Source organism: Camelus ferus, chromosome 20 (genome assembly GCF_009834535.1).
Source record: "Camelus ferus isolate YT-003-E chromosome 20, BCGSAC_Cfer_1.0, whole genome shotgun sequence".
In the NCBI taxonomy this organism is placed as follows: domain Eukaryota; kingdom Metazoa; phylum Chordata; class Mammalia; order Artiodactyla; family Camelidae; genus Camelus; species Camelus ferus.
The window spans coordinates 17,205,768-17,224,624 of record NC_045715.1 but is presented as its reverse complement, the minus strand read 5'-3'; the positions used below and the strand labels follow the sequence as shown (position 1 = coordinate 17,224,624).

The following is an 18,857-nucleotide window of genomic DNA, read 5'->3' as shown; positions in this document are numbered from 1 at the left end:
ATTTGTGTTGTGTGATGGCACTAAATGTGTGATGGTTTGTTATAGCAACAACAGGAAACCAAAACCCAGGACTCTTGATGTAATGTATCCCATACCACCTCATTTTGCAGGTAAAGAAAGGGAGACCCAGGGAACTTGTCAACTTTCATGAAACTGCATGACTAGTGACCAATAGCCACTGACAACATGGAGCAATTCCCCAAAGCTAAACACAAAGGCCTTTGCATGGATCAATTCACTAAATCGTCAGCATGACCCTAAGGCAGCGGCCCTTATTCTTATGTCCATTTTACAGAGCAAGAAACTGGGGTACGATGATGTTAGAGTGGTGAAGCTACTAAGCAGGCTTCTAGGAGTTTGCACTCGGGCATTGCAGCTCTGGGGTGTGCTCTCTTCACAGCCAGGCATTGTGCTCGTTGGACAAGGAGGCTGAGCTCCTGGGGACCAATCCCATCCTCTGCCAACCCCTAAAGAGTTATTTTACCTTTATCTCATTTCATCTTGACAACCCCATGGGGTCTGCAGGTTATTTCCATTTTAAGATGAAGAAAACAAGGCACAGGGACTAAAGCACGTGCCTGGTTAATTACAATTCGACCCTCCCCACTCCCCTGTCTTAGCACTTTCCCCCTAGTCTGCTTGTGGCACCACGAGGGACACAAATAACAGGGCAGGGTTTCTGCCTTTACCAACCTTACGGATTATCTTGGGCTAAACTTGGTAACTCGAGTGTCACTATTTCCAGCTCCGACCTCCTGGCAAGACTGTTCCCGAGGCTTTGATCAATAACTGTGTTCTGGAGCAATCTGACATTGCACATCGAAGAGCTTGGAACAAAGTAAGCAATTGATAATAGAGCTTCCCCTCTCAGGCACAGCTCCTAGGGGTCCCATATGGAGGCTGCATTATAGTCGATACAGTGTACCTTGTTAGACGGTATATTTATTTAGGGTGGTTTGAGGAGGGGCCGATGGAGATGAGGGGAGGCAGACTCAAGCTGCCACTAATTTCCTGTGCAAACCCCTGTAGGTGGCAGCTCGGAAGAGGAAAACAGTTCCTGCCAAGACGCTTACTCGCCGTTTGGACCAGCAAAGCCCCACGTGCATGTTCAAACAAACTAGCAAACAAACAAAAAGCCCTAACCAGTTATGACCATCCAGGCCTGATGAGTGTGAGAGGCTCAGGTGCATGGGGGAGGCCCCATCAATATGGGTTCAGGAACGCTTTACCGCAAAATGAGATTTTGAAGCATGAATGGGTAGGTGAGGACAGACTGTGATCTTAGATGGAGAGAAAAGTGTGGACAATGGGATGGGTGAGGAAGTTGAAAGAAGAATTTTGAAGACAGTGAACTGAGCGGGTTCGATAAAGGCCTGACGTTGCTTATCACCGAACCGCTCACGGATGCGACAAACATTTATTGTTCACATACCCCGTGCCAGTCACTCTCTTCAGCGCTAGAGACCCAGTAGCTAATAAATCACATGGCCTAAAATGTGCCAGCCGTGGCCCTGATTTGAGTTCCAGCAGCCCTGCCTGTGTTCCTGGCAGCCAAGCGCTGATCTTCAATCCTGCCTGCGGAGAGGGATTCCCATTTCAGGCCATTCTTCCGTGCAGACAGATACACCTGCCCTCCCCCAGCCTCTGACGTGGGGCAGACACAGGAGCCCAGCGATCAGCTCAGCGTGAATAAATTACCGCCCCATCACCTTCATGCATAAAACATGGCACAGGAGGCCGGGACAGGCTCCGCCGGGCAGCCCAGCGCGGCAGCTGCCTTTGGGCCAGTTGGGAGTTAAAGGAAGAAAAGGAAAGGCAAGTTACAAGATAAAAGAAGACAACGGAAGCCTCGGATATAAAAAAGGAGAAGAGGGCTTTTTTTTTTTTTTTTTTTTTTAATTTTTACGTCTGGCCTTGACTTCCTGTATCGCTGCGAGACTTTTTGTTCCCCAGCCATGACGAGGTATTAGACCCTCACTTTGGGACCATGGTGTTACCCTCGCGACTGCACTGGATCAGAAACAGGCCATGGAGGGACAGGATCCGGAGGCGGCAGCTCAACCGTGAGTGTTCCCGGGTGATGCCCGCTCCTCTCTCCTCCACTGCCTTCCCTTCCCTTCCCTGCACACCTTTCCCCAACACACTCCTTCCTGTCCCTCATGCAAATCCACTCCAAGCTTCCCCCTCCACCTCCTCCTCCACGTCCTGGGCACCCTCTTCTCATGGTCTTTTCTTAATTTTTACTCTGTCTTCCTATTTCCTCCCTTCAGCTCTATCCTAGTTAGAGGTAAGTAAGTCACTTTGTTTCAAGTAGCAAGCAAGATGAGGGCCTCTTTTCTTCATGCCTCCACCTAGATGGGAAGTACCACTCAATATTTACATCAGTCAAGATGTTGTGTGTGTGCTGGAACTTTCATTTATTACAGTGTGTGGGGTGGGGATGGGTGGGAAATGCGATGTCTGAAACAGGTATCAGCCGGGTAATTAGAATGGGTGAAACTCAAGGATTCAGTGAGTCACATTTCCTTCAAGGGACCCAATCCAATCATATATAGCTTACATTATACTCACATAGGGTTCCGCTTGAGTTGACAGGAACTCTAACCAAGAGGGAGATTTTATTATTTATTTTTTATTTATTAAACTATAGTTGTTTTACAATATTGTGTTGGTTTCAAGTGTATAGCTTCAGATTCTTTTCCACTTAGGTTATTACAGGATATTGACTATAGTTCCATGTGCTATACAATAAATCCTTGTTATTCATCTATTATATATTACAGTAATGTGTATCTGTTAATCCCATATTCCTAATTTATCCTTCTCCCTTCCCTTTCCCCTTTGGTAACCGTAAATTTGTTTTCTTTGTCTGAGTCTGTTTCTGTTTTGTAGATGAGTTCATTAGTATCTTCTTTTTTTCTTTTTTTAGATCCCACGTATGAGTGATATATGGTATTTTTCTTTCTATTTCTGGCTTACTTCACTTAGAATGATGATCTCTAGGTCCATCCATGTTGCTGCAAATAGCATATTTATTCTTTTTTATGACTGAGTAGTAGTCCATTGTATAAATATACCACAACTTCTTTATCCAGTCATCTATTGATGGACATTTAGGTTGTTTCCATGTCTTGGCTATTGTAAATAGTGCTGCTGTGAACATTAGAGTGCATGTATCTTTAAGAATTAGAATTCCCTCTGGATATATGACCAGGAATGGGATTGCTGGATCATACGGTGAGTCTATTTTTAGTTTTTTGAGGATCTCCATACTGTTTTCCATAATGGCTGCACCAAACTACATTCCTCTCCACAGTATAGGAGGTTTCCCTTTTCTTCACACCCTCTTCAGTGTTTATCATTTGTGGACTTCTGAATGATGGCCATTCTGACTGGTGTGAGGTGATATGGATTTGTTTTTTCTATTGCTTCATAATATATTATCACAAGCTTATTTTTCTTAAAACAATGTATATTTATTATCTCATGGTTTCTTTGGGTCAGGAGACTGGGCATGAATCTGCTCAGGTCTCCCAATGCTGCAGTCAATGTATTAACCAGGTCTGTGATCTCCTCTGAGGCTCTAGGTGTCCTTTCAAATTCAGGGTTGTTGAAAGAATTCAGTTCACTGTGGTTGTAAGACTGAGGACCTGAACAACTAAAGGCTACCCATTGTTCCCTGCCACATGGCCCTTTTTACAACACAGCAGTTCTAATTCCTCATGGCCAATGAGGGAGTGTCTGTTGCTGCCTGTAATCTCTCCTTTAAAGTGAGCACCTGATTAGGTCTGGTCCACCAATGATAATTTCTCTTTTGATTAGTTCAGAATCAACTGATCAGGGACTTTAATTACATCTGCAAATTTTTTCATCTTTGCTGTATAACAAAACCTAGTCATGGTAGTAAAATCTCATCACATTCACAAATTTTGCCCACACTCTACATAAGTGAATTATACAGAGCATGTATACTAAGCACCAAGAATCATGGGACCATCTTAGAATTCTGCTTGCTACAAAATCCAGTTGTTAGCCTTGCAATAGAACTTTGATTTTGAGCTACTGGAAAGCTCTGTTTTCCTTTTTAACTGTTTACTGTGAAAAATTTTCAAACATACAGAAAAGTAGAGAAAATAATATAATGAATCTCATATACCCATCATCTAATTTAACAATTGTTAACATCTTGCCATATTCACTTCATTTGCTTTCCTGCTGAAATATTTTAAAATAAATTGCAGGCTTTATGACATCTCAACCCTACACATTTTAGTAAGAGCATCTCTAAAAAATAAGGACCTTTTTCTACATAGCTGACTAATAAAATTAACAATGACCCTCTGATATTATTTAATGCATAGTTCATTGTCAAATCTCCCAGGTAGAGATCAATTCTTCGTGTGTTCCCCTAATGCCTGTAACCCTTAGCAAAACTCCTGGCACCCAGTATACTCAAAAAGGTTTGAATTCAATCAGAAGTATATTCATATTAAAGCAGTGACTCCCAAAATCCAATTTCCCCTGGTCTCTCTCACTTCTTTTCACTACCAGAGTGTGTAGTGGGATATTTACATTATTTAAAGTCTATAGTAGTGTAAAGTAGAGAAATTATGGAGCCAAGATTTGAGAGCTGTAATGTGTTACCCTTCTTAGGGATATCTGGATTTTGAAAGAGGCCATCAATTACATAAATTGTTTAAATAAAAAAATAAAAGAGGCCGTCAGAGAAAGACCCAAATATGGGATGGTGGACAGATATCTTAAGGAGGGGCTTATCTGACACCCCAAAAACCATATCAAGCTGCTTTCCCTGAGACCTCCCCAGGTAAAAAGGGGTCTAGACAGAGCTCAGAAGGCACCTGGATTTTCTGAATGATGACAGCAGTGTCACGTGGGCAATGAGGGGTGGGCACAGATAAGAGGGTACCCTGTGACCCTTGTCTTCCTTGAGTCTGCTACAGTTCGGGGTGGTGAAAGGAAAGAAAGTTTACCGGATGTATAAGCTTTGATAAAAGAGAGGGTTTTTTTATTGAGTTATAGTCAGTTTACAATGTTGTGTCAATGTCTGGTGTACAGCACAATTTTTCAGTCATACATGAATATACATATATTCATTTTCATATTCTTTTTCGCCATGAGCTACTACAAGATCTTGAATATATTTCCCTGTGCTATAAAGTATAAACTTGTTTATCTATTCTATATATACCAGTCAGTATCTACAAATCTCGAACTCCCAGTTTGTCCCTTCCCAACCCCCTCCCTGCTGGCAACCACAAGTTTGTATTCTATGTCTGTGAGTCTGTTTCTGTTTTATATTTAAGTTTATTTGTCTTCTTTTTTTTTAGATTCCACATATGAGTGATATCATATGGTATTTTTCTTTCTCTTTCTGGCTTACTTCACTTAGAATGACATTCTCCATGGACATCCATGTTGCTGCAAATGGCATTATGTTGTCATTTTTTATGGCTGTATAAATATACAACAACTTCTTTATCCAGTCATCTGTCAATGGACATTTAGGTTGTTTCCATGTCTTGGCTATTGTAAATAGTGCTGCTATGAAATTGGGGTGCAGGTGTCTTTTTGAATTAGGGTTCCTTCTGGATATATGCCCAGGAGTGGGATTGCTGGGTCATATGGCAAGTCTATTTTTAGTCTGATAAAAGAGAAATTTGACTTCACATCCGACTTCTACATCTTAGCTATTGGCCTGTGAGCAAGTCACTACACTCTCTGAGTGTCCACTTCCTTAAGCCCCAAATGGTTATTATAATGATACCAACCTCACGGTGTTATTGGGGGGATTAAAAGACATAAATCTGTCCAGTGCCTGGCATATGGCAGGGGTAGCTACTGGAATCTGAGAGACTGGTAATGGTAACAAATACAGTGGGGACAGGAGAAAGGGACTGCCATTGTCACCATCACACCTATGAGCTGGGGAGGATGCCATACTGGGGAAGGCAGCCCCCCTTCCTCAGCTCCTAACATCACCTCACTTTACTCCCCATACCCCACCAGCTGGTCCCACACCAGGCAGGAGGTAATCCAGCCATGCCAGGGGAAAACCACTGTGACCCCTGTGGGTTGCAACTAACTCCTGTTCTTCTGGGAAGCTGGGGGTCGTGTTTTCCATCCATAGTGGATCCCCGGGCTGTTTTCAGTACAAGTCAGTGCATACAGGTGGCCCCAGCCCAAGTGGACCTTACTGCTTTGCCACCTTAAAAGGTGGCACTCCATGTCTGGGGAGAGCTGCAGGGTGGTAGTGCCCTCTGTGGATCTGATTCAAGGAGTGGAAACATGTTCTCTGTGTCCCTGAGAAGGCAACAGTGACAAAGCTGATACCCGGTTGAGATTCAGGGGCCTATACCACTGGTGACTTCCTCCCCAGTGTCAATGTGACATAGCTGTCTTGTTCTGCTTCTTCATTCTCCTGACTCAGTGTGGTGATGTTCTTGTGACTGGGCAAGAAGGGGACCTGTAGGCAGCGGTCTGAGTTCCACAAACCCATCCCGGGGGGCTGTCATGGGAGTGCGAGTGTGGTTTTGAAGGGAGGCTCTCCTGGACTGGCAGTTATACACAAGGAGGTAAGAACTCAGCAGGTTATTCCTCACCCCGTGTGGCTTTGGAGGGCACTCAAGGTCTTGGAGCCTTTTCTAAATACCTCTGTGTCTCCGGATGAAACTGAGGCCCCAGGAAGCCAGAGGGGCTGGTGGATGCAGGGGCTGGCCCGCGCCTTTCCTAGTATCCTCCTTCGGCGCAGGGCCGCCCACTCTGCAGATGGCCCCTGCTGGCCAGAGACCCAGCATCAGCTTACAGAGCAGCCCGGCAACTATCAGCTTTCTGCCTGGCTTACCTGTTATCTGGTGAGGGTCGGACTGCTGTCGGGCTGGAGCGACTCTCACGTTTCTCTCCAACGCTCCTCCCCTCTAGGATTTTGCCCCGGCTTGAGGAAGCCATAAGGCTGCAGGTTTAGCTTTTCAGCCTGGATACAGATACCAACACCCAAACGTCCTTGACCAGAGCAGAAGCCGTGGTGCTGCCCTGGTACCTTGTCATCCTTCTGACTTTGGAATTGCTCGAGAACGTCAGATTCCTGTGCGGCAGTTGCTGGCCTTCTCTGTTCTGTTACACCCCGTGCATTCCTCTCTTGGCTTCTATTTCCTTTAAAGCCATAAGCTTAAGAGATTTGGGGGGAGGTAAGCTAGGGGGTCACTCTCAGTATAAAAAAATAAAGCTGGCTTTTAGAACATTTCTTTAACTCATGGGTCACATGTTTTCCTAGACTCTAATCTAAACAACCTCCTAAAGTTGCCCATGAATGGTCTCAGCCCAGACAAGGGGCAGGCTGGCCCCCCAGGGCCTGAGATAGTTCTGCATCTTGTTTACCAGCTCTTCTCAGTGACTGAGAATCTGACTGTATTTTGGGGAGCCTAATATTCATACTGGCATAAGAATTATTTATATACCTTCAGACATGACAGATTTTCTCAGCATCCAGAAGATTAATTGCTTCCATAGAAGCCTTACCCTCCTCCTTCCTGCCTGCACGATTGAGTCAAGTAGTGCCACTGCCAAATGGCCCATCCCAGCTTACACGGTCAAGGAAGAAAAGGATGGGAAACCGGAGAAAGGGAGAGACTTTGAATAATTCAAAGGGGTTCTGTTGGTTGAGAAAGGGCTCTCTTTGTATGTACATCGATCTGGACAGATATTTTAGCTGTCTCCAGCCAAGGACAGACAAAAGAGAGGGTGTGGAGGGAAAGGGGAAGGAGAGGAAGAAGAAACAAATATGAATACAACTCACCACAATTAAAAAGAAAGAAAATGGCAGCAGGATTAGAGAACTCGGAGCTTAGTGACAAATCTGAAAGCCTTTCGTCCTCTGATTGGTTGTTGGTGGATGGATCTAAAGAGCCCAAAAGTTAATTGCTACAATAACAACTTGGACTCTGGCTGGAAGCAGAAAATTACCCATATAGCAAATTTTTTCAGAAGCATTAAGATAGTTTATTAAGTTGGGGGGAAGGAGAATCTTAGGGGATGGAAACCATCTTGAAATATGTCAGCCTGTAGACGAGCCACTATGTGAGTATGAGTTTTTCCTCTGAAATATCAAGAACCAAGAAACTGTTTAACTGTGTAAGAATATGTGCATATGTATGTGTACACACACACACAAGCTGATAAGACTATCAAGATCTGAACTTAGGCAGTAGTGCTAAAATATAAACATCATCTAGTTTTGATCTGATACAAAGCTGTTATGTCTTTGTTTTATAAAAATCAAACAATACAGAAGCACATAAGAAAGAGGGGGAAAGTCATCTAGAATTCCCAGCCCCCCATCATTCAGCACAGGGCTCCCTTTCCTTTTCTAAAATACACTCAGTATATTGTTTTCACAGGCTCTGTTCTGCAACTTGCTTGTTTCATTTAACAATGTAACTTGAATACCTTTTGGACAGTCAATAGCCATAAATATCTTTAGACTGGATCAACACAACCAAATCCAAATGGAAGTCTGCAGAATTTGGGCATTTTATATGTATCAAATCTGATTCACTTAAATAGACAAAAAAAAATGATTGTAATTGTAAAAATGGATTGTACTGGATAGGAACTGAAACATCCCCTTTAGTATTCACAAAGCCTGGATGTCTCTGACCCTCCAGCCATGCCGTGCTGTCCAGATGGTAATGAGGAGTGTTGAAAAGGTCAGAGTAATCAGGAGAGGGTTTGTGTGTCTACTTTCAGAAAACTATCCCACACACACTCCTTGAAGGGTAAATCTTTTCATCCTCTACCAAATGAAGGGTGATTGGGAAACACGACCATTTCCTGTCCTGTCGCAGGTTGGTGCCATTGGTCCCTGGTTTCCAAGGCACCAGGATGTCCTTGTGCTTGGGTGGCTTGGCACTTATCTCCATCATAGAATGGAACAGAAAGGGGCATCCTAAACCTGAGCCTGCCCTAAAAAGAGCCACACAAGATCAAGAAAAACAGAGTCTGGGATATTTGCTAACTCTTTAAATTGCTGTGCCCAGAGCTTTGTTCCCTGAGGATTTATTATGAATAGAGTCAAATTAATGCAATCCTTCAATTTCCAAGCAAGTGACAAAAGCCATAAAGTACTTACTTGCTAATATTGTGTTAACGTGAAGATAGCAAGTACATGTAAATGAGCCCGCAAAGAATCCCCAGAGATTTCCCCCACTCTGGACCAAGAGGAGGCTTTCCTTCTGTCAGGATGATTTCAAAGGGAGAGAAAGGTTGCTCTTTAGAGCCTATCAGAGACAATGAAAGCAATTTTGTGGGCCTGCAAGTACTCTCTAAATGGTACAGATGATGAAGGAATGTGTTAGATGTATTTTTCAGTTTTTTCCAAGATTTCATTAGCAACAATTTTCGCTCACAGAAATGTTGAAAGAATTATAAAGGGAGCATCCATATAACTACCACCTAGATTCTACCACGGATATTTTACTATACTTGCTTTATCTTATATCTCTCTGTATATCGATCCCACTATCAATCCATCAATAAACCTTATTTTTAATGCTCTCAAAGTTAGTTCCAGACATCCATACACTTCACTCTAAACACTTCAATATATGTAGCATTTATTCTTTGTTAATGGTTCTTTTAAAAATGTAGTCAAGTTTTTTGATGTATTATTTATTTAGAGTACTTTTTTATAAAGAGCACTTTTATTTTTTAGTCTATGGTCCCGTAAGCCTTGGAAAACGCCAGTGGTTGTGTAATTACCACCACAATCAGGATATGAAAGTTCCCCTACCTCACACATTCCCTCATGCTCCTTTGTATTCAACCCCAGCTAGCATCAACCAGTGATCTGCTTTCTGTCCTTAGAGTTTTGCCTTTTTCAGAATGTCTTAAAAATGGAATCTACAGTCTGTAGCCTTCTGAGTCTGGCTGCTTCTTTTTTTTTTTTTTTTTTCACTTTTTTAAAATTGAAGTATAGTCAGTTTACAATGTGGTGTCAGTTTCTGGTGTACAGCATAATTCTTCAGTCATATATGAATATACATATATCTGTTTTCATATTCTGTGAGCCTGGCTTCTTTCATCTGGCATAATGCACTCAAGGTTCATGTTGTTGCATACATGTTTGTACCTCCTCATTGCAGAGTAATATCCATTATTGGATGTATTTTTAGAAGGTATAATCATTTGCATGTGGTAAGATCTCTAATCACCAAAAAGCATGGGCAAACAGCGATCACCAGAATGGACAACCCCCGAGGTCTTCATGGTCCTCATGGCTGTGTTCCCCTCTCAGGAAGCTTGAGGCAAATCAGGGACAGGGAACCTCTCTGGAGTCCCACTGTGTCTCATCTGCACCCTAGGAGTATTAGTGGGAACGACTCAGAGATACTTTATTGAATCAGCAGTAAATGATTACAGTTCAGAATGGACCAACCCTACATTTTTTTCTCTGACACTGTATGTGATGACAGAACCAGGACACAAGTCAGGGACTGTTTTCTTCTATGTAAGATCTACAGCCAGGCTGACAGAAAAGAGCAGAGGCCAGGGGAGGCAGGAGAACTGGGGTAGGGGAGAGGGAAGAGCCATTCTCCAGTTGAGGCTGTACTGGCCCTGAGAAGCCAAGACACAGTTGCAGAGGGTCCAGGAGTCCTGCTGGGGTTGAAGAGCTTTCCAGCCACCCTGTTCTTTCTCTCTCCATTTTCTTTCCTGAGTTCAAATTCTGTGTTTTGCATCGAGAACAATAACATCTTGCACACAGATGGAAAAGAGGGAAGGAATGTCTTGATTTCTTCAGGAAATCATGTTTAGCTTTATGTTTTTAGTCCAGCTTTTAACTGAGCAAACTACACATTGTTATTACTCCCCCAAAGGATAAGAAATCGATTTCTTCCACAGCTAAAATGAAGTTGCTTGGTTTTTAAGATGAGAAACATAAGCCTCAGGGTGAGACTACATATTTTTTATTCACCGTCACTGCTAATGCTGTCTCCTTCTCTGTATCATCTGAGAAGGTGATGTGGGGGGGTGGGGGGGTGTGACTGTCCCTGCCAAGGGTATGGTATTTATTTCCAGGTCTTGCCTCTGATCACCTGGGAGACTTCGGTCAGACCCCTTACCCTCTTGGTACAGTCAATATGCATCCTTTTTCACCCAGGCCAGAGTTTGCTCTTGATTTCTTGTGCACCCCTTTTTTCATCACCTCTTCAAGGGTAACCTCTTCCAGGACTCTGCTGCCTCCAGTTGTATTAATAAATAACGTCTCCCTGAGTCCCAGTCACAGCCCCGTTCTCAGGGCCTTGCCTTACCTCTTCCCACAGCAGCCAAACCCACTCCTCTCTATTGCCGCTACTGCTTTTTTTTTTTAATTGAAGTGTAGTTGATTTACTATGTTAGTTTCAGTGTCCTGCAAAGTGATTCAGTTATACATATACATACATGTATTTTTTTTTCTTTTCAGATTCTTTTCCATTATATGTTATTACAGGAAATTGAATATAGTTCCCTGTGCTATACAGTAGGTCCTTGTTTATCTGTTTTATAGATAGTCACGTGTGTCTTTTCATCCCCAACCCCTAATTTATCCCTCCCCGCCCTTTCCCCTTTGGTAACCATAGTGTGGTTTCTATGTCCCTGAGTCTATTTTTGGTTTGTAAATAGAATTCGTATCATTTCTTTTTAGATTGCAACGTATAAGTGATACCATATGATATTTGTCTTTCTCTGACTTATACTCCATTGCTTCTTGACGCAGAGGTGGCCCAGATGATGGGTCCTAAAATGTCAACCTGATAGGAATGATTCAAACCTTACATTCTTATGAGTAGACGTGATTTCACATCCGTTATCTCATTGGAGACTCCCAACTCTCCTGTGAGTTAGAATGATCGTATTATTATCCCACTTTTCACTCTTGTGGAAACTGGGGCTCAGCGAAAAAGGAATGAGAGAGAACATCTATCCTTACTGGGGACAGCACTTGTGCCAGGCCAGAATGTGTGAGTCATTCTTTCACTTCATTCTTAGTCCAAACCCTGTGAAATTGGTCATTGTAGTCATTTAGCAGGTGAGGATTTGGAGGCTCAGAGAAATTAAAGGACTTGCTGAAGGCCACACAGCTACTAAGGGGCAGAACACAGCCAAGATTCAGAGTCACTTCTGTCCAAGTGCAGAGCAGTTTTCACCGCTAGAACTGTTACCACCAGGGCTTAATCCCCAATCAGCTGACTACCAATCTAGCAGTTTTTCCAGCTTCCTGCACTATCTTTCGGAAAATCCATCTTCCCACGCCTCCCCAAATCTCAAAATGTTGGCCCTGTTGAAATGCACCCAGCTCCGAGAGTCTTCTGAAGGTGGACTCAAGGGCTGGCCACGTCTGACGGGGGTCAAAGAGATAATTGGTGTCTGCTGGGAACAGTATCTTCCAGTGCTGTGCTAAATGTTCAGGTGTTTGTGAAATATACAGAAGGAAAACGCTCACCAAATGTTAAAATCTTTATGGGATATCTACCCTGAGTCCCTGGATTCTTTTCTATGCTAGACGGGGTGGTGAAGACCACCCAGAAACAAATCTGAGCACCCAGCTCCCTTGGGCTCAGAGCTGGTGTGTATCTTGGCAATATCAACTTCCGGCTGACAGCCTGCCTGTCTGCTCCAAAACCGAATGAAAGCTGGACCCCTCCGCCTCACCTCCACCAGCTGAGAAGCTGCTGCCTCCGGAGTCCAGCCAGGTTTGGTGATCCCTTGATCCACGGAACTTGCTTCTTCCCACTGGTTAAGTAGGTTTCCCATCCTGGCGGTGGCTTGTGACCATTGTGTCTCCCCGCGTGGCACTGCCGCAGAGCGGAGCTGTAGCACAGGGCAGGGCAAGACCTCAGATTGCTCCAGGATGTGGTGATCCACACCCAGGGGCCCTTTTCCTCCCCTGCACAGACTGGGTTCAGGGCCGCTCCCACGCTCACAGGAAGATGCCTCCCTCTGTACCCAAAAGGGTCTCCGCTCCTAGTCTGCCATTTGTAACGCTGCCACTGCGAGACTGGTGACCCTTTTACTGGCGGAGCTGGGACCGGAGAATGAATGCTTTCCCTTCCGTCCCCAGCGGGGAGAAACAGAAACCATGCACCTACACGTCTGTATTTGGAGCCTAGACACTGACCCTCCCATCGCAGACTTTCCTTTCTGACCCTGGGGATGGGTTTGTACTTCCCCTTTGCTCTCCCCTTCTAACAACTCCCCCGCAGGCTCGGCCACTGATCAACTCCGTTACATCCTGTGCTTCCGCTTTGCCAGGCTCATTGGCCAAACCGGTGGGTTGGAACCTACCTCTTGTAATAGTCGTGATCATTAAGTATTTTGTCAGTGTGCAGAACCATACAAATATCTGTTCTTAGTCTAGCGAATTAGAATATGCCTTTAAAACTTAATCTTTTCCTATTTTAAAAATATAATTTATCAGAAAGTCCTTCATGGGCTCACTCTTTTTGTTGTTGTTTTAATGTTTGAAAAATTGAACACTTGCTTATAGGAGACTTGAAGATCCAAAAAGTGCCTTTTGCCTGAGTGGTTCTTTTTGGCCTTGCTGTGTCAGGATTTGAGAGCCCCCCCAACCCCACCCGAATGTCAGCCCCTGACCCACATCTCAGCAGTCATGGAAAGGCTGGACAGAGCAAGGACAGACAGACCTGCCTCTCCCTACCCTCCGCCTTCATTGGCATGCTATTTATTTCCTCCAGGCTTTTAACTTCTTATGTACTGCCAGTTTCCTTTCAGAGGGAATTCCTGCTCCAAACCTCAAGATTTTCCTCTGTTGACTCTCCAACTGTCAGAGTCTTGCATCTAAGACCGCTGTAATCTCCGTGATACCGAGAACCTTCACTAATTCAAAGAAACCGCAGGGGGATTCATATTCTAAATTCATACAGATGGTTTCATTAAAAGTATACATTAATTTTTTTTGCTTTTAAAAATGGACAAAAAAGACAAACAGCAATTCAAATAGGGTAACAAAAGTCGTGCCTCTAGAAATTGTAAAGCTTCCTATTTTTCAGGGGCAAGGTTTTATAATTAGTGTCACCATTGTTTACATACTGACCTTCCAAAGTACTTTAGAAGATAAATCTGTTCAATCTACTCTCAGTCCTTTATTTTTTATTGCTAAATAAAGGTAGACTTTAACCTATCTTTATGTGAATTGTCATAAATCCAAACTAGTGAGACCTCAAATAATGAAACTCAGCTCTCCTTTCTACATGTGGCAAAATGCATACCTATATAAATGTCTAATAAAAATGCAGTAACAACCAAATACAACAGATGGAAGCCACTGCCCTCTCTTCTGCACGCAATAGCCCTGATGAATCACAAAGCACTAGAAAATAAACCTCTTAGGTAGCATTTTGTGTTTTTGTTCACCTTTAGTTTTACCTATTAAGTGACACCCATCATAAAACTGTCTTTCTGAACACATTGCTTTCAAAAATGGCTCACCTGTGATTCAGAAAAAACAAGTCTCTGTAATTTTTAATCCCATGCAATTTCTCCTGTTTCTTTAGTTTGCGAATACACTAAGAATTTGACTTTGAAATACCATTGAGACAGGAAGGAAGGGGGCAGGGCACAGCCATTAAAAGAATAACACAGCAATTAGCACCAAGATGATGGAAGATTCAACTCCCAGTAGACCTGGAGCTTCAATAGTCCTTCACTGATATACAATAGCATGCTAAGTGGAACCCGAGCCATGACTGTTTCAAGGCTGACCATAAAAGGTCAAAAAGTGGGCGATGGTCCAGTTCCTGGACTGCCAGCCCCTTTCCCAAAGTAGTTGGAATAATCCTCCCACTTGTTAGCACATGAAGTTACCCAGCCCATAAAAACTAACAACTCCCACACCTCATGGCCAATTTCATTTTTCACAACCGACCCCACGCTCTGAGGCTGCTGCTCTCCCTTCTGAGTAAGATGACCCGCATTCCGTCTATGGAATGTGTATCTCCTAGGCCCTTCTGCTTTTCTCTTACCTTTTGAGATGGCTTGGATTCTGTCTATGGAGTGTGTATCTAGTTTTGCTTTGACTACTCCCAGGCTTCTTTGGCCTTCTGAGATGGCCTGCACTCTGTCTGTGGAGTGTGCATCTCTCTGAATAAACCTACTTTTTACTCAACTATGGCTCACTCTTGAATTCATTCTTGCTCAAAGCCAAGGACCCTCACTATGACAGGCTGCATCCCAAGGATTCGCCTGGGACCTGGGACCTGGCCATTGTCTCATGCCCAATATTTTTCCTGTATCACTTTGAGTTAAAGGACAAACAGAACATCACTTAGCATCATAAAAAAGCTCATCAGTACATCACCATCATTCCATCCAAGCCCATGTTTCAGTCTCCTACAGCTCTGATTTTTGACCTCTAGGAAAACTCAACTTCTTATGCTTCCTGAGCAATGACTCACTTGAGAGACTATGTAAAGGGAATGATGGCTTCTTGAAGTCCAGAATCAGTGTTTCCAAAGCCATGTTGGAATATTCGTATTTATCACATCACAGGGAATATGTTTTAAACTCCGTGTGAGTTTCTTTAAACAAATATATGTTCTTCTCAATTCCAGCATCTTTTTTTAAAATCAATTATATTCTGAAGAGTTAAAAAAATTTTTTTGTCCTCAGAAATTCAGTTTAAATTCAAAATATCTTTTACTTTTGCCTTCTTTTAAGGCACAGCTATTGCTGGGAGTTGGGGGGTGAACAGAATGAACTTCCTTGCTGGTTTCTGTCATTTTTTTAAAGGCCCCATTGCTTTTATATTTCTAACCCTAGAAAGGTCTCATTGTCATGATATCCAGTGGCCCCCCAGCTCTGGCCTCCTAGAGTGCTGTTGTTCAGTAGACAGTTTCTATATAAATCCAAGGTATTATCTCCAAGTAGCAGAAAAATTAAGCATCACTGACACTTATTTGAATTTCTTTGTCTAGAAGAACCCTAGAGCTAACTAAGTAGAAGCTTTTAAGTTACCCTTTTCCTTTGACTGTATCTTAGATCGGATTCTTAGAACTCCCACCACCACCCGTGTGGACACCAGGACCTATATGTGGGAGAGGGCATGAGGCAGAGAGGACCTGCTGTGACAGTTCAGTGGAGAGACAGACACCTCTACATACACCTCTGTCCCCACCGTCTACCCCACAACTCTCCCCCATCTTCCTTTCCTTTCCTGGCTCTTCTTCCCTCCATTTGGTGTGAATATTTGGAGGTTAACTGGACATGATCACACATGTTGTCTAACTATTCACCTAACAATATTTAACCTAGAGTCACAAACTTGGCCTCTTTTCTAGGTGCAAAGGAAACAAAGGATAAACTAGATATCAATCGTATCCCCAAAGAGTTAACAGGCTAGTCATATAGGTCCAGGAAATCGGATTTATGCAACCTGTTAAAAGTGTTTTGACAGAATTTTTTTGAATTTTATTTTCTTTTAGCTCATCAGGGTTTATCTGATTTTTCAACATTGAATACTTGAAAAAGTAATCTTTGGTAATAAGAAAGGAAAGCAGAAATTAAGGGCTTAATAAGTGGTTTGGAGCAGAGGTTGTCAGACAACTAGACATTAAGATGTCAAAAATTAGCAACTGTCAGTATCAAAAAAAAGGATCTGGTAGGTGGGGATGTCCCGTGGAAACCCATTCAAATGGCAGGCACACCTGTCTTAATGTATGTTGATGCTCTCATTCACATTAAGAATCAAGCTGAAATATCAGGTTGACTCACTGGATAGCACAGGGGCAATTTATTTTTGGAGAAGTGTAATTAATTGCAATGATCAGATCCTAGGAGGGAAAATATAACATATCTCCTGTATGTTTCATTTTAAATTCAGCTCAGTTTTATTTTCATGCCTTAACTAAGTTAGAACGATCTTTTGGTTGAGGAAAAAAATGTTCTTTCTTTCTTGTACAATTTCCACTAACACAATAAAAGACATTTACTTTGGTTTATTATTCAAAGAATAACAAATCATTGCTCACAAGCAAATTTCAATATAGCTGTTTTTTAATAAGATCTACTGTGATACATATTATTGGAGATAATTTGTAAAATAAACTACAAAGAGACATAAAAATTCTATAATCCCACCATCTAAGAATAACTATTATTAACACTTTGAAATATGTCTTCCTAGACTTCTGTTTATATACGTATTTATACAAAATAGTTGGGATCATATTATGTCTATAAGATTGTGGTAATCTGCTGCTTTCAATTTATATAATATAAAAAAGTCCCCACAATAATAAAAATTCTGCAAAAACCAGGTTTTTCACATGGTAGCTATACTATTTCATCATACAAATGTATCAAAGCCTATTGTCATCACATTCTAATTGTTCACTAGAATTAATATCTTTGTACAATTATTATCTACACCTGATTATTTTTATTAATTAAATCTCCTGATACATATTGCTAAGTTGCCCTCCTTGAAAGTGGTAACAGTTTATCCTGAGAGTGTAGAAATGTGCCAGTTTCTTTAACAACTTTGTTACATATTAGAGTATTTGTGTTAAAAATATACACATTGGTCAAAGGTGGGACAGTTTGAGGATCAAAAAGAATAATGCCTGCTATTGGTTGAAACACAGCAAATACATAACGATCTTGAATTCATAATAAAACAAACACAAAAACATCATTGACTGCCTTTGGGAGTTTCTAGAACACTAACTCATCCTGAAAATATTTTTAAAATAAATAAATTACACATTCATCCTTTCTTCCTTATATGAACTCTACTTCAAGCTAACTAGAGATGATGAGGAAATTGCAGCTAATAAGTGTAGAAAGAATAATAGAATTTATAAAATCACCATTTTGCTATTGTCAAGAAATAATGGATAGAGACAATGATATCAGTGGGAAGTTATGGGGGAACTTCATAAAAGAGGGATCTGATTGACATCATATGAACCCACCAGCTGATCTTAACATCACGACTAGACATATGTACTTGGGGTTTTGATGAAAATAGGAAGCATACAGCATCACCTACGAGTAGTCTTACCAAAAAAAAAAAAAAAAAAAAAGAACTGGAATCTAATCAAGATCTCATCTAATCTAGATATTATAAACTACTAGTTTATAGGATATAAGGAACAGAGGAACAAAGTAAGCAACACCATGAGGAAGTAATCAGCCCAGACCAGTATGGAAAATTCTATAGGACAAATTTTCAACAAATAAATTGTTTTTGTTGGCTGTTTTTGTTTCTCTGATTTTTTTTTAGAAGTGGAGAAAAAGTAACAGAATAAGACATTCTTATTTATTTATTTATTTTTATTTTATTGAGTTATAGTCAGTTTACAATGTTGTGTCAATTTCCAGTGTAGAGCACTATTTTTCAGTTATACATGAACATACATATATTCATTGTCTCATACTTTTTCACCGTGAGCTACCACAAGATCTTGTAAATATTTCCCTGTGCTATATAGTATAATCTTGTTAGACATTCTTATTTATTATACAATGGAAATCCAATACTACCCAATGATGATTATATACAAACTCTCTTTTTTGGTGATAGATTATTCTGGATATTACTGAGTTTGCTTCAGCTGGAATTTTCAATGTTTTCTTTAAGTTTCTGATTTTCTGAGAACATATATCAATTTGCTACTTTAATGTAAACATTAGTAAGAAGGCTGAGCTAGTCAAGATCACTGTATTTGAAATTGCGAGGCTAATTCAGACACTTTGGGTAGTGACCACCAGGTGGTGCCACTTTATAGTTTTTCTAAACCGAACATGAAACATGTCTTCATGCTTCAATAGAAAAAAGCAAGGAT

At 41.7% G+C, this 18,857-nt stretch overlaps 1 protein-coding gene across 5 annotated transcripts in view; it reads left to right on the top strand.

The window, feature by feature from the left end:
- Nucleotides 1-1,719: 1,719 nt before the first annotated feature.
- The window catches only part of RIPOR2 (RHO family interacting cell polarization regulator 2), a 178,133-nt gene continuing 160,995 nt past the window's right edge, over nt 1,720-18,857 (top strand). For 4 of the 5 annotated variants that reach the window (XM_032462595.1, XM_032462598.1, XM_006182206.3 and 1 more), the window contains exon 1: nt 1,858-2,063. In XM_032462595.1, the coding sequence (XP_032318486.1) occupies nt 1,988-2,063 (76 nt within the window). In that variant the 5' untranslated portion in view covers nt 1,858-1,987. Of the gene's footprint in view, nt 2,064-18,857 lie in introns of all 5 variants that reach the window. The other variant, XM_014557186.2, reaches the window with a different exon arrangement.